This window comes from Salmo salar, chromosome ssa20 (assembly GCF_905237065.1).
Source record: "Salmo salar chromosome ssa20, Ssal_v3.1, whole genome shotgun sequence".
Classification (NCBI taxonomy): Eukaryota; Metazoa; Chordata; class Actinopteri; order Salmoniformes; family Salmonidae; genus Salmo; species Salmo salar.
Genome location: NC_059461.1, coordinates 76045323 through 76059858, shown reverse-complemented (window position 1 = coordinate 76059858; position 14536 = coordinate 76045323). Strand labels below are relative to the sequence as shown.

General features: G+C 44.1%; 1 protein-coding gene across 3 annotated transcripts in view; it reads right to left on the bottom strand.

Moving 5' to 3' along the window:
- LOC106581351 (ephexin-1) overlaps positions 1-9924 on the bottom strand; it is a 28987-nt gene extending 19063 nt beyond the window's left edge. The window contains exons 1-2 of one of the 3 annotated variants that reach the window (XM_045703945.1): positions 9176-9924; positions 8152-8481 (exon numbers count right to left, since the gene is read on the bottom strand). In XM_045703945.1, coding sequence (XP_045559901.1) covers positions 8152-8353 — 202 coding nt within the window. In that variant the 5' untranslated portion in view covers positions 8354-8481; positions 9176-9924. Of the gene's footprint in view, positions 1-1561; positions 1792-8151; positions 8482-9175 lie in introns of those variants that run through there. The other 2 variants (XM_014163353.2, XM_045703946.1) reach the window with 2 other exon arrangements.
- Between the last annotated feature and the right edge of the window lie 4612 nt (positions 9925-14536).

Genomic DNA, 14536 nt, shown 5'->3' with positions numbered 1-14536 from the left:
GTAGCTATGAAACAGCCAGTCCAGTCCCACACACACACACACACACACACACCTCAGTAGCTATGAAACAGCCAGTCCAGTCCCACACACACACACACACCTCAGTAGCTATGAAACAGCCAGTCCAGTCCCACACACACCTCAGTAGCTATGAAACAGCCAGTCCAGTCCCACACACACCTCAGTAGCTATGAAACAGCCAGTCCAGTCCCACACACACCTCAGTAGCTATGAAACAGCCAGTCCAGTCCCACACACACCTCAGTAGCTATGAAACAGCCAGTCCAGTCCCACACACACCTCAGTAGCTATGAAACAGCCAGTCCAGTCCCACACACCTCAGTAGCTACTGTTGGGTTCTGAGAATATGAAATATACTTATTGCTGTCACTGAGGGAGAGAGGGTAATGTATAACATTTACATTATGTCAGGATATGTTGTTATTAGCCATCAGGGATCCTATGGGAGGGATCATCTGGGAGGAGAAGAGACACCATGACAGCCGTGAGTTGGGGAGGAGTGAGCACTTTGGGGCAGAGGTCAGGTCAGATGAAGTGAGGAAGAACAGGTATCACTAAGGTTCTGTCTAGCAACAGATATGCATTGGCTGTTCAGATGTGTTGGAGGAAACTCCGCATCGGAGAAAAGATTAAATATCAGTGCTTGTGTGAATATGTCGTTGTCTGTCCAGCTGTTTGATCCTTTGGGAAGAATAAACTTGGTTTGAGCTTTCATAGTGTCCGTTGAGTTCTTACTCTGAAAGTTAGAGCCTAACACCACGAAACAGCCAGTCCAGTCCCACACACACACACACCTCCGTAGCAACGAAACAGCCAGTCCAGTCCCACACACACACACACCTCCGTAGCAACGAAACAGACAGTCCAGTCCCACACACACACACACCTCCGTAGCAACGAAACAGCCAGTCCAGTCCCACACACACACACACCTCCGTAGCAACGAAACAGCCAGTCCAGTCCCACACACACACACACCTCCGTAGCAACGAAACAGCCAGTCCAGTCCCACACACACACACACACACCTCCGTAGCAACGAAACAGCCAGTCCAGTCCCACACACACACACACCTCCGTAGCAACGAAACAGCCAGTCCAGTCCCACACACACACACACCTCCGTAGCAACGAAACAGACAGTCCAGTCCCACACACACACACACCTCCGTAGCAACGAAACAGACAGTCCAGTCCCACACACACACACACACCTCCGTAGCAACGAAACAGCCAGTCCAGTCCCACACACACACACACCTCCGTAGCAACGAAACAGACAGTCCAGTCCCACACACACACACACACCTCCGTAGCAACGAAACAGACAGTCCACTCCCACACACCTCAGTGGCTAGGAAAAACAGCCATTCCAGTCCCACACAAGGGCACCCACTGCACTTGTTCATAGCAACATAGAGAAAAAAAAACACATCCACAATCCGGCACTAAAAATGCAGCTGTCACAGTACTGTAAGATCATCCACAACAAACTCCTTACTAGCCAACATGTAGGTCATTTACACAAACATCAACCTACCTTTCTAAACTCATCCAACCATTACTGTACATCATTCCTGTAGATTCAAGATTGTTTTGAGAGCATATGGGAAATGAAAAGTTCAACAACAATTATTATACAACTCCCATAATAAGAAAGAGCACTTGGACAGAGATAAGATAAGGTTATCCCCAAAGTGAAAATCGTAACCAGCTTTGACTATAGGTTGAATAATGGTTTGACTTCATCTCAAAGGACTCAAATCCTTCAAGAATGAAATGTCAACGGCTACAGTCTTTGATGTTTAGGTCATCTAAGAGTATCACCTCTTCTCATCCTATTTTAGAATGGTCCCATATGTTTTATGACAAGTTATACAACGTACTCTTGTTTAACTAGGGCACCTGACTCTCCTGACCTAACTGGTCATAAATAAAGCGATTTCCCTCACACCCTAAAAGCCTATCCCACAGGCTGGGCAAAGTCTACCAGGGACCAGGAAAGAGTCCTGGAGAAATGAACTGTCTGTGTCTATTCCTGGAAACCTGCACCACGTACAGGTGTCACCTTTATTTGGGGTAATAAACAAAAATAGGGGGATGGTTGAAATAAAAACAGCATACAATACTGCCGTAGAATGCACTAGTGTAGTCACACAGTTCATTGTCCATTGGCCTACACATTCATGTATCTGAATACTTTGTTGACAATAGCAATATATTATGGTATGTAGTAAATGTTAACAACCCACAGGGAACAGACGTCAGTTGACCATCTAGTTTTGATTTTCACTTGGTTGAGTTGTCAACTAATGGGAATTTAACTTGAATTCAACAACAAAAATGTCACCCTGTTATTGAATTTCAGTTAATAGAAACTAAATTCCCTTACGGGTCGATTACTTTTTGTAAATCCAAATCAGTTTTCCAAGTTGATTCAACGTCGTCACATTGTAATTACGTGGAAACAACGTTGATTCAACCATTTTTTGCCCAGTGGGAAAGGTGCATTTCAGTGGTGATAGCTCTCCTCTCCAGCCTCAGGCTATATGAAGCTTGTAGGCTGGAGGTTAAAGGCGGGTGGCTAGAAGAACACTGGAACCGGTTCCTCTGGTTTCATTAGCTCTCAGGACCGTCCGACTGTCAAGCCTGTGTTCTCTGTAGAACAATACAACCGCTCCTGTTCTGCGGTCTATGGAACACCACAGAATAACAACTATTTCTATTTTTGACAACTTTTACTTCACCACATTCCTAAAGAAATAAGGTACTTTTTTATTCCATACATTTTCCCTGACACCCAAAAGTACTCCTTATATTTTGATTGCTTAGCAGGATAGGAATATTTTCCAATTCACACACTTAAAGAGAACATCTCTGGTCATCCTTACTGCCTCTGATCTGGCAGGCTCATTAAACACAAATGCTTAGTTTGTAAATTATGTCTGTGTGTTTGCGTCCCCCTGGTTATCTGTAAATTAAAAAAATAAATAATAAGAAAATCATGCAATCTGGTTTGCATAAAGGGATACTTCAGGATTTTGGAAATGAAGCCCTTTATCTACTTCCCCAGAGTCAAATTAATTTGTGGATACAATTTTTGTATCTGTGTGCAGTTTGAGGGAAGTTGCTAACAAGCGTTACCCCAATTGCTAACTAAACTCAGCAAAAAAAGAAACATCCCTTTTTCAGGACCCTGTCTTTCAAAGATAATTTGTAACAATCCAAATAACTTCACAGATCTTCATTGTAAAGGGTTTAACCTCTTCACTATAGGAGGCAGTATTTTCACGGCCGGATGAAAAACGTACCCAAATTAAACTGCCTCCTACTCAGACTCAGAAGGTAGGATATGCATATTATTAGTAGATTTGGATAGAAAACACTGAAGTTTCTAAAACTGTTTGAATGATGTCTGTGAGTATAACAGAACTCATATGGCAGGTAAAAACCTGAGAAAAATCCAACCAGGAAGTTTGACCTCACATGATTGTAGTCATTTCAAATGATGTTCTATCTAAACTACAGTGTCTGTGAGGTCATGTTGCACTTCCTAAGGCTTCCACTAGATGTCAACAGTCATTATAACCTTGTTTGAGGCTTCTACAATGCAATTTGATTGAATAATACCCGGAACAGTAAGTGGTCGACCTGGTGTCATTGACTTACCTCGTGCGCGCTCACGTAGGGCTAGCCATTTTTATTTTTCTTCTGTAATGAATCTGCTATTGTCCGGTTGGAAAATTATCGACATTCTACGTTAAAAACACCCTAAAGATTGATTGTGAACATGGTTTGACATGTTTCTACAAACGCTGAGGGAACTTTATAACTTTTCATCGATGGTGGATAGATGCATTTTGGAATGGTGATCTGGACGCGCCATCAAAACGGATTTATTTCGACATAAATTATGGACTTTATCAAACAAATGAACATTTCTTGTGGAAGTGGGAGACCTTCCGAGTGCATTCAGCCTGAAGATCAGCAAAGGTAAGATAATATTTTTACATATTTCAGCGTTTTGTGGATGCCATGGCTGGACGGCTAACTGAATAGCTTGGGGCTCAGTACTCAGAATATTGAACAATGTGCTTTCTCCGTAAGGTTTTTTGAAATCTGACAAAGCAGTTGCATAAAGGAATAGTTCATCTATACTTCTTTAATTAATTGTTATATATTTTGTCAACGTTTATGATGAGTATTTCTGTAAATTATGGTGCCCGTTCACCGGATATTTTGGGGTGAATACATTTTCTGAACGTCACGCGCCAATGTAAAATGTTTTTTTTGGATATAAATATGAACTTGATGGAACAAAAAATGCATGTATTGTCTAACAATGTCCTAGGGTGTCATCTGATGAAGATCGAAGGTTAGTGCATAATTTTAGCTGGTTTTGTGCTTTTGGACGGCTACCCTTGCTTGGAAAATGGCTGTCCTTGCTAGGAAAATGGCTGTGTTGTTTTTTTGCTGTGGTGGTATCCTAACATAATCTAATGTTTTGCTTTCGCTGTAAAGCCTTTTTGAAATCGGACAACGTGGTTGGATTCAGGAGAGGTTTATCTTTCAAATGGTGTAAAATAGTCATATGTTTGAGAAAATTGAATTGTGGTATTTTAGTTGTTTTTGTATTTCGCGCCATGCGAACCCATTGGCTGTTGGCTAGGGGTTCCGCTGGCGGAACGCCTAGATGTAAGAAGTTAAACACTGTTTCCCATGCTTGTTCAATGAACAATTAATGAACATGCACCAGGTCACAGTTATGAAAACTTAGGACACTAAAGAGGCCCTTCTACGGACTCTGAAAAACACCAAAAGAAAGCTGCCCAGGGTCCTGTCACACTCGTCGTAGTGAGGGGACCAAGATGCAGCGGGTATGTGAATCATCTTCTTGTTTATTAAAGAAATGAACACTGAACAAAAGACCGACGAAAACAGTCCTGTAAGGTACACAGACAATACATGGAAACAAACACCCACAAAACACAAGCTGAAACCCCTACTTAAATATGGCCTACAATTAGAGGCAACGAAGAACAGCTGCCTCCAATTGAAGGCCAAAACAAAACCCTGAACATATAAATACAAACATAGAAATACATGACATAGAACAGTACCCCAAAATCCCAACAACACAAAACTAACACACCCCTGCCACATCCTGACCATACTACAATAACAAAATGACCCCTTTACTGGTCAGGATGTGACAGGTCCCTGCTCATCTGCGTGAACATGCCTTAGGCATGCTGCAAAGAGGCATGAGGACTGCAGATGTGGCCAGGGCAATAAATTGCAATGTCCATACTGTGAAACTCCTAAGACAGCGCTACAGGGAGACAGAGGCAGAGGCAGAACAGTGATGTAACAACACCTGCACAGGATCGGTACATCCGAATATCACACCTGCGGGACAGGTACAGGTTGGCAACAACAACTGCCCGAGTTACACCAGGAACGCAGAATCCCTCCATCAGTGCTTAGGCTGTCCGCAATAGGCTGAGAAAGGCTGGACTGAGGGCTTGTAGGCCTGTTGTAAGGCAGGTCCTCACCAGGCATCACCGGCAACAATGTCGCCTTTGGGCACAAACCCACCATCGCTCGACCAGGCAGTTCTGGCAAAAAGTGCTCTTCATTGACGAGTCGCGGTTTTGTCTCACCAGGGGTGATGGTCGGATTCGCATTTATCGTTGAAGGAATGAGCATTACACCGAGGCCTGTACGCGAGATCGATTTGGAGGTGGAGGGTTCATCATGGTCTGGGGCAGTGTGTCACAGCATCATCGGACTGAGCTTGTTCTCGTTGCAGGCAATCTCAACGCTGTGCATTACAGGGAAGACATCCTCCTCCCTCATGTGGTACCCTTCCTGCAGGCTCATCCTGACATGACCCTCAAGCATGACAATGCCACCAGCCATACTGCTCGTTCTGTGTGTGATTTCCTGCAAGATAGGAATGCCAGTGTTCTGCCATGGCCAGCGAAGAGCCCGGATCTCAATCCTATTGAGCACGTCTAGGACCTGTTGGATTGGAGGGTGAGGGTTAGGGCCATTCCCCCCAGAAATGTCTGGAACTTGCAGGTGACTTGGTGGAAGAGTGGGGTAACATCTCACAGCAAGAACTGGCAAATCTGGTGCAGTCCATGAGGAGGAGATGCACTGCAGTACTTAATGCAGCTGGTGGCCACACCAGATACTGACTGTTACTTTTGATTTTGAGCCCCCCCCCCCCCCTCCCTTTGTTCAGGGACACGTTATTCAATTTCTGTCACATGTCTGTGGAACTTGTTCAGTTTATGTCTCAGTTGTTGAATCTTGTTATGTTCATACAAAATACACATGTTAAGTTTGCTGAAAATAAAACGCATTTGACAGTGAGAGGACGTTTATTCTTTTGCTGAGTTTAGCATTAGCACAATGACTGGAAGTCTATGGTATCTATATTGCAATGACTGGAAGTGTGTGGTAACTGCTAGCACTTAGAAAATATCGTAGACTTCCAGTCATTGCTCTAACACCAGTTTGCATTGGCTCGCGAATACCTCTAACTTCCTTCATACTGGATGCAGAGACATAAAAATGGTATCCATGAGTTCATCTGACTCTGGGTAAGTAGAAACAGGGTTTCATTGCCAGAATCCCGAAGTATTCCTTTAATATAAGGAATTTGAAATTATTTAAACTATTACTGTTGATGCTTAAGTGTACACTATATATACACAAAAGTATGTGGATACCCCTTCAAATTAGTGTATTCGGCTATTTAAGCCACACCGTTGCTGACAGGTGTATAAAATTGTGCAAACAGCCATGCAATCTCCATAGACAAACATTTGCAGTTGAATGGCCTTACTGAAGAGCTCAGTGACTTTCAACGTGGCACCTTCATACGATGCCACCTTTCCAACAAGTCAGTTCATCAAATTTACATTTACATTTTTACATTTTAGTCATTTTAGCAGACGCTCTTATCCAGAGCGACTTACAGTAGTGAATGCATACATTTCATACAATTTCATACATTTTTTTTTTGCTGGCCCCCCGTGGGAATCGAACCCACAACCCTGGCGTTGCAAACACCATGCTCTACCAACTGAGCTACAGGGAATTTCTGCCCTGCTAGAGCTGACCCAGTCAACTGGAAGTGCTGTTATTGTGAAGTGGAAACGTCAAGGAGCAACAACGGCTCAGATGCAAAGTGGTAGGCCACACAGCTCACAGATTGGTACCGCCGAGTGCTGAAGCGCGTAGTGCGTAAAAATCATCTGTCCTCGGTTGCAACACTCACTACTGTTCCAAACTGACTCTGGAAGCAACATCAGCACAAGAACTGTTCGTCGGGAGCTTCATGAAGTGGGTTTCCATGGCCGAGCAGCTGCACACAAGCCTAAGATCACCATGCTCAATGCCAATCGGTGTTAAGGAACATGACTGGCCTGCACAGAGCCCTGACCTCAACCCCATCAAACACCTTTGTGATGAATTGGAATGCAGACTGCGAGTCAGGCCCAATCGCTCAACATCAGTTGTGGCTGAATGGAAGCAAGTCCCCGCAGCAATGTTTCAACATCTAGTGGAAAACCTTCACAGATGAGTGGAGGCTGTTACAGCAGCAAAGGGGGGACCAACTCCATATTAATGCTGATGATTAATGATGAGCAGGTGTCCACATATTCTTGGTCATGTAGTGTACTTTAGCAATTCATTTACTTTTGATACTTATTTAAAACCAAACACTTTCCGACTTTCACTCAAGTAGTATTTTACTGGGTGGCTTTCACTTTTATTTGAGTCATTTTCCACTAAGGTATCTTTCCTTTTACTCAAGTATGAAAATTGGGTCATTTTTCCACCAGTGCTAAAGAGAACCAGTTAACCAACCAGCTCTTTTTAAACTCTAGAATTAGGGCCTTACATGAAATTAGATGGAGACAAACTTCAGAACTTTCGTAAAACTGCTGTAGACATAGATTCTCATCATTCCATGCTACCTAAATCCCAGGTATTTTCAAACTGAATGAGTTATTGTATTCTCAAACTTAATGACTCTTCACTGTAGCATACAAAAGACACAGACACTTGGTGAAATTCCGAGTGGAAGGGAAGAGGGGGGTATTCTATTCTTACTTTCAGGTTGTTCTGACGAGGCCATCCTCTTCTTCCTCATGGAACGGTAGAAGCGGGAGTTCCTGCGGATGGGGGCGATGACCCTGTCATCCTCCTCATCCTCCTCGTGATTGCTGGAGTGCACGGCCGCTGCGGGTCGCTTCTCAGGGGGCTCCTGTGACTTTTGACCCCACTTGCCCCTGAACAGGGCCATCATCGCCATGACAACGGACTCCAAGCTCCGTTTGGGGTGTGTGTCCCACTCCTGTTCTCAGATCCGGGACTGTGGGGTTGTTCCTGTAGGGTTTGGCTTCAGGGCAGAGGGGAGCGTAGAATCCATCAAACGTTAGCCTGAATCAAGGAGCAAATCCATCCCTGTCAATCTCAAGTCCCGGTGAGGCAACACAACAACACAGCACACACTTCAGGGCTCATTCTCACATAGGTTAACAACTGCATGGCACACTGAGGCCAGTAGCTCTCTCTCTCTCTCCTCCCCCTGCCTGTGGGGCAGGAGTGTTGTTAGTTACCCATGGAGCCAATCAGAGTCAGCCCCCTCTCTCCTTAAGCTGAAATGATTCTGTGTATAACCCGCCCTCTCTTTTTCTTTCTCCCTCTATCCTTCTCACCCAGTCGTATTCAAACTTTTGCAACGAGGGCCCCATTTCTTCCGCCAGAATTTCTGGGGACCCCATTTTTCCCCCCTTGCAATAATTTATTATAACCCCACCCCAAATACAAAGACACAACCTTAAAATGAATTCAATTAGATTTTTAAATCAACAAAGAACTTTCAAATCTTTACATTTTAATCTCTTATCAAAATGGAAAGAAATCAATAAATAAATGTACATTTACTAATTATCTTTCTCAAAAACTTTTGTATATTGTCCCATACAATAACCTGTACTCTTAATTTGTATTTTATTTTGAAAACCACTGCAGACACCTACTTTCATTCCAGAGCCTAGCCTGGCCTCACCTGCATGTCTGACTGTCTCTGCTCTGCTCTTCTGTGCCCTGGAGAACCAGAAAAGCCACTTACCTGTGCCAGGGAACACTGATCCCTCCTTTAGGACTTTTCTTTATATCCCTCCTCTCAAGATCTTCGATGTGTTCCCCAGTGGTGTATACCATGTATTCTCCTGTATAGGGGTTATTGTCACACCTCAGAGAACACATTAAAAGCCAGTACACCTGCCAGTTCTCCTGTAGGTCCTCCAGTGTGGTACAAAACTGCGTCTCCAACTGACGTGTCGCGTGTTGTCCTGCTTGTCGTGTGGCGGCCTCTCTAAACCCGCTCCCCGCTGCCTTCCTTATCTCCAGGTAGCTGACCAATAGAGTTCAAAGTTCGCTCTGTATTTCTCCACGCAGCAGCAGCAGATAGTATTCCAGGGCTCCATTATGACATAATGCAGAGAAAGAGACTCAGCGAGGCCTCGTATGAGCAGAGTGCTCGCCTCGAACCATCAAACTCCCTCCCTCTAATCAGACCAGGCGGAAAGAGGCTGGGGGTCAAACACATTTACACAACATCCAAAAGATAGGGGAAGAAAGGCTGACAGAGTAACAACACAAGCTCTCTGAAGCTGCATGTCTTATACAGAATGCCACAGGAATAACTATCTGTTTCTGTCTTGATCATCCAACCACAATAGTTATTGTGTCATTGAGAAATATTCTCATTTCTAAAAATAGATTAGAGGCACAATAAGGCACAGAGATCTTCTTGACGTCTCAATAATAACAGAAACAATCTCACGTCACATCAACAAAACAACAATGGGGATGGATTTAGGAAGGCACAGTCACCACACCTTTCCAGACTCACCTTACTGACTCCTCTCCTCAGACGGGCGGGGGGTGTGTTTGTGTGAATCACACAGCTTTGTTGACTGGATCTACCCAACCAATCATATTGAGCTGTTCTGTGAGGTCAAAGGTTATAGTTGGGTTGGACAGGGTTGGGGGTGTTTGGAAGGGATTTGGGGTTGAGGGAGGATCTATTTGAAGGATATTTTTGATTTTCCCAGAAGTTCTGAGTTATGTAGTAGGATTTAGAAATGTGGAGCTAATGTTGTAAACCAAGATTGACCACACACTTCTGCACAGTAGGTGGTGACATGCACCTTTAACATTGGTTTGCACACCGCCATTATATCAAACAAGAAGAAGACAAAGAAGAAGAAGAAGATTATAGTTGTCATGAAACCAACACACTCTCCTGTGGAAACCATTCCCTGTAGGTACATACAGTATCTACTTGAGTAATGTTTGAATAGAGAGAAAGTGTGTAGGGAGGAGAGGTACAGTAGAAAGAAGGAAAAGACAGAGAGGGAAAGTGTAAAGGATGTTTACTTATTGTGACTATCAGTACTCTCATCCTCCTTTTGTCAACAGTATATTGAAAAGTTTGGTTTCTTAACTGACAGACAGTGAGATAGAGAGAAACAGTGAGAAAGAAAGAGATAGATAGACAGAGAGAGACAGAGAGAGAAAGAGGGAGCTGGACAGAGAGAGAGAACCAGAGAGGGAGAGAGAGAGAGAGAAACAAACCACACGGCTAACAACATTGGATACGTTATGGAACACAAAGCCTTCACTATTTCATTCTAGAATATCCGAGGCCTGAGGTCATCTGCCTTTGGCCTAAAGAGTAGGAACCTGGACTTCCCCAAAGAAATCAGAAATACAGACATTGTCATCCTACAAGAAACATGGTCTAGAGGAGATGGACCCACTGGTTGCCCTCTAGGTTACAAATAACTGGTAGTCCCATCCACCAAACTACCAGGTGTAAAACAGGGAAGGGACTCAAGGGGTATGCTAATTTGGTATAGAGCAGACATAACTCACTCTGTTAAATTCATAAAAACAGGAACATTTGGCTAGAAATTCAAAAGGAAATGATCTCAACAGAGAAAAATGTCCTCCTGTGTGCTCCCTATATCCCTCCACAAGAAGCCCCATACTTTAATGAAGACAGCTTCTCCATCCTGGAGGGGGAAGTCAATCATTTCCAGGCCCAGGGACATGTACTAGTCTGTGGTAACCTAAATGTCAGAACTGGACAAGAACCTGACACCCTCAGCACACAGGGGAACAAACACCTACCTGGAGGTAACAGAATTCCCTCCCCCATATGCCCCCCTAGGCACATCTACGACAACATAACCAACAAAAACGGGTCACAACTCCTGTAGCTCTGTCGCACGCTGGGTATGTAAATACTCAGGGGTGGAAAAAGTACTCAAATGTCATACTTGAGTAAAAGTAAAGATACCTTAATAGAAAATGACTCAAGTAAAAGTGGAAGTCATCCAGTAAAATACTACTTGAGTAAAAGTCTGAAAGCACACTGCTCAAAAAAATAAAGGGAACACTTAAACAACACAATGTAACTCCAAGTCAATCACACTTCTGTGAAATCAAACTGTCCACTTAGGAAGCAACACTGATTGACAATAAATTTCACATGCTGTTGTGCAAATGGAATAGACAACCGGTGGAAATTATAGGCAATTAGCAAGACACCCCCAATAAAGGAGTGGTTCGGCAGGTGGTGACCAGAGACCACTTCTCAGTTCTTATGCTTCCTGGCTGATGTTTTGGTCACTTTTGAATGCTGGCGGTGCTTTCACTCTAGTGGTAGCATGAGACGGAGTCTACAACCCACACAGTGACTCAGGTAGTGCAGCTCAACCAGGATGTCACATCAATGCGAGCTGTGGCAAGAAGGTTTGCTGTGTCTGTCAGCGTAGTGTCCAGAGCATGGAGGCGCTACCAGGAGACAGGCCAGTACATCAGGAGACGTGGAGGAGGCCGTAGGAGGGCAACAACCCAGCAGCAGGACCGCTACCTCCGCCTTTGTGCAAGGAGGAGCACTGCCAGAGCCCTGCAAAATGACCTCCAGCAGGCCACAAATGTGCATGTGTCTGCTCAAATGGTCAGAAACAGACTCCGTGAGGGTGGTATGAGGGCCCGACGTCCACAGGTGGGGGTTGTGCTTACAGCCCAACACCGTGCAGGACGTTTGGCATTTGCCAGAGAACACCAAGATTGGCAAATTCGCCACTGGCGCCCTGTGCTCTTCACAGATGAAGCAGGTTCACACTGAGCACATGTGACAGACGTGACAGAGTCTGGAGACGCCGTGGAGAACGTTCTGCTGCCTGCAACATCCTCCAGCATGACCGGTTTGGCGGTGGGTCAGTCATAGTGTGGGGTGGCATTTCTTTGGGGGGCCGCACAGCCCTCCATGTGCTCGCCAGAGGTAGCCTGACTGCCATTAGGTACCGAGATGAGATCCTCAGACCCCTTGTGAGACCATATGCTGGTGCGGTTGGCCCTGGGTTCCTCCTAATGCAAGACAATGCTAGACCTCATGTGGCTGGAGTGTGTCAGCAGTTCCTGCAAGAGGAAGGCATTGATGCTATGGACTGGCCTGCCCGTTCCCCAGACCTGAATCCAATTGAGCACATCTGGGACATCATGTCTCGCTCCATCCACCAACGCCACGTTGCACCACAGACTGTTCAGGAGTTGGCGGATGCTTTAGTCCAGGTCTGGGAGGAGATCCCTCAGGAGACCATCCGCCACCTCATCAGGAGCATGCCCAGGCGTTGTAGGGAGGTCATACAGGCACGTGGAGGCCACACACACTACTGAGTCTCATTTTGACTTGTTTTAAGGACATTACATCAAAGTTGGATCAGCCTGTAGTGTGGTTTTCCACTTTAATTTTGAGTGTGACTCCAAATCCAGACCTTCATAAATTGGATTTCCATTGATTATTTTTGTGTGATTTTGTTGTCAGCACATTCAACTATGTAAAGAAAAAAGTATTTAATAAGATTATTTCATCAATTCAGATCTAGGATGTGTTATTTTAGTGTTCCCTTTATTTTTTTGAGCAGTATATTTGGTTTTAAATATACTTAAGTATCAAAAGCAAATGGAATTGCTCAAATGTACTTAAGAATCAAAAGTAAAAAATAATTTCAAATTCCTTATATTAAGCAAAACAAACGGCACCATTTTATTTTTATTTACAGATAGCCAGGGGCACAGTCCATTACTCAGACATTATTTACAAACAAAAGCATTTGTGTTTAGTGAGTGTAATGAATTTGATAATATCTGTAAATTATAGGAACACCTGTAATTACAAAAGAACAATGCTTGATGTTTTCCTTTAGCTTGAGATTGAGGATCAGTGGTAGACACATTGCACGTGCATGAAGTGGCAACTGTACAAAGTCATACAAAGTCATTAACAGATGGATAAAGGGAACTAAGAGTTCCTGTTGATGCTATGTTCCAGTCTTACTTCTGCTAGCACATGATAACAATAAGAGGAAGAAGGGTTGGGAAACTAACGGCCAATAACACAATAAGCTGAACTCCGCCTAGCAGAGACGTCAATCAATCAAATGTATTTATAAAGCCCTTTTTATGTTAGCCGATGTCACAAAGTGCTATACAGAAACTCAGCCTAAAACACCAAACAGCAAGCAATGCAGATGTAAAAGTTCAAAAAAATAAATGAAGATTCAGTAATATTTCAACCGGACGGTTCCTGTGTCTTGAAAAAGATTTTGGAACGGAGGATTCACTCTTATGAACGCGCGCCAAGAAGTGATGTCATCCCCTGCCTCAACAACTTCCCCTCCTTCTCATTCGGTCTCTGTTCATCGTAGACGCTTCAAACAACTTTGTAAAGACTGTCGACATCTAGTGGAAGCCGTAGGAAGTGCACAATTATTACTACGTCACTGTGTATTCAATAGGAAACGACTTGAAGAGAGCCCATGCATCCAGATTTCCACTTCCTGGTAGGATTTCTCTCAGGTTTTTGCTTGCCATATGAGTTCTGTTATACTCACAGACACCATTCAAACGGTTTTAGAAACTTCAGAGTGTTTTCTATCCAAATCTAGTAATAATATGCATATCCTAGCTTCTGAGTTTGAGTAGGAGGCAGTTTAATATGGGCACATATTTTTTCCGAAATTGTCAATACTGCCCCCTATCCTTAAGGAGCTGTAAGAGGTTAAAGCGGAACCAGACTCTGAGGGGTGGCCAGTCCTCTTCTGGCTGTGCTGGGTGGAGATTATAACAGTACATGGCCAAGATGTTCAAACGTTCATAGATGACCAGCAGGGTCAAATAATAACAATGACAGTGGTTGTAGAGGGTGCAACAGGTCAGTACCTCAGGAGTAAATGTCAGTTGGCTTTTCATAGCCAATCATTCAGAGTTAGAGACAGCAGGTGCGGTAGAGAGAGAGTCCAAAACAGCAGGTCCGGGACAAGGTAGCACGTCCGGTGAACAGGTCAGGGTTCCATAGCTGCAGGCAGAACAGTTGAAACTGGAGAAGCAGCAAGTGGACTGGGGACATCAGGTG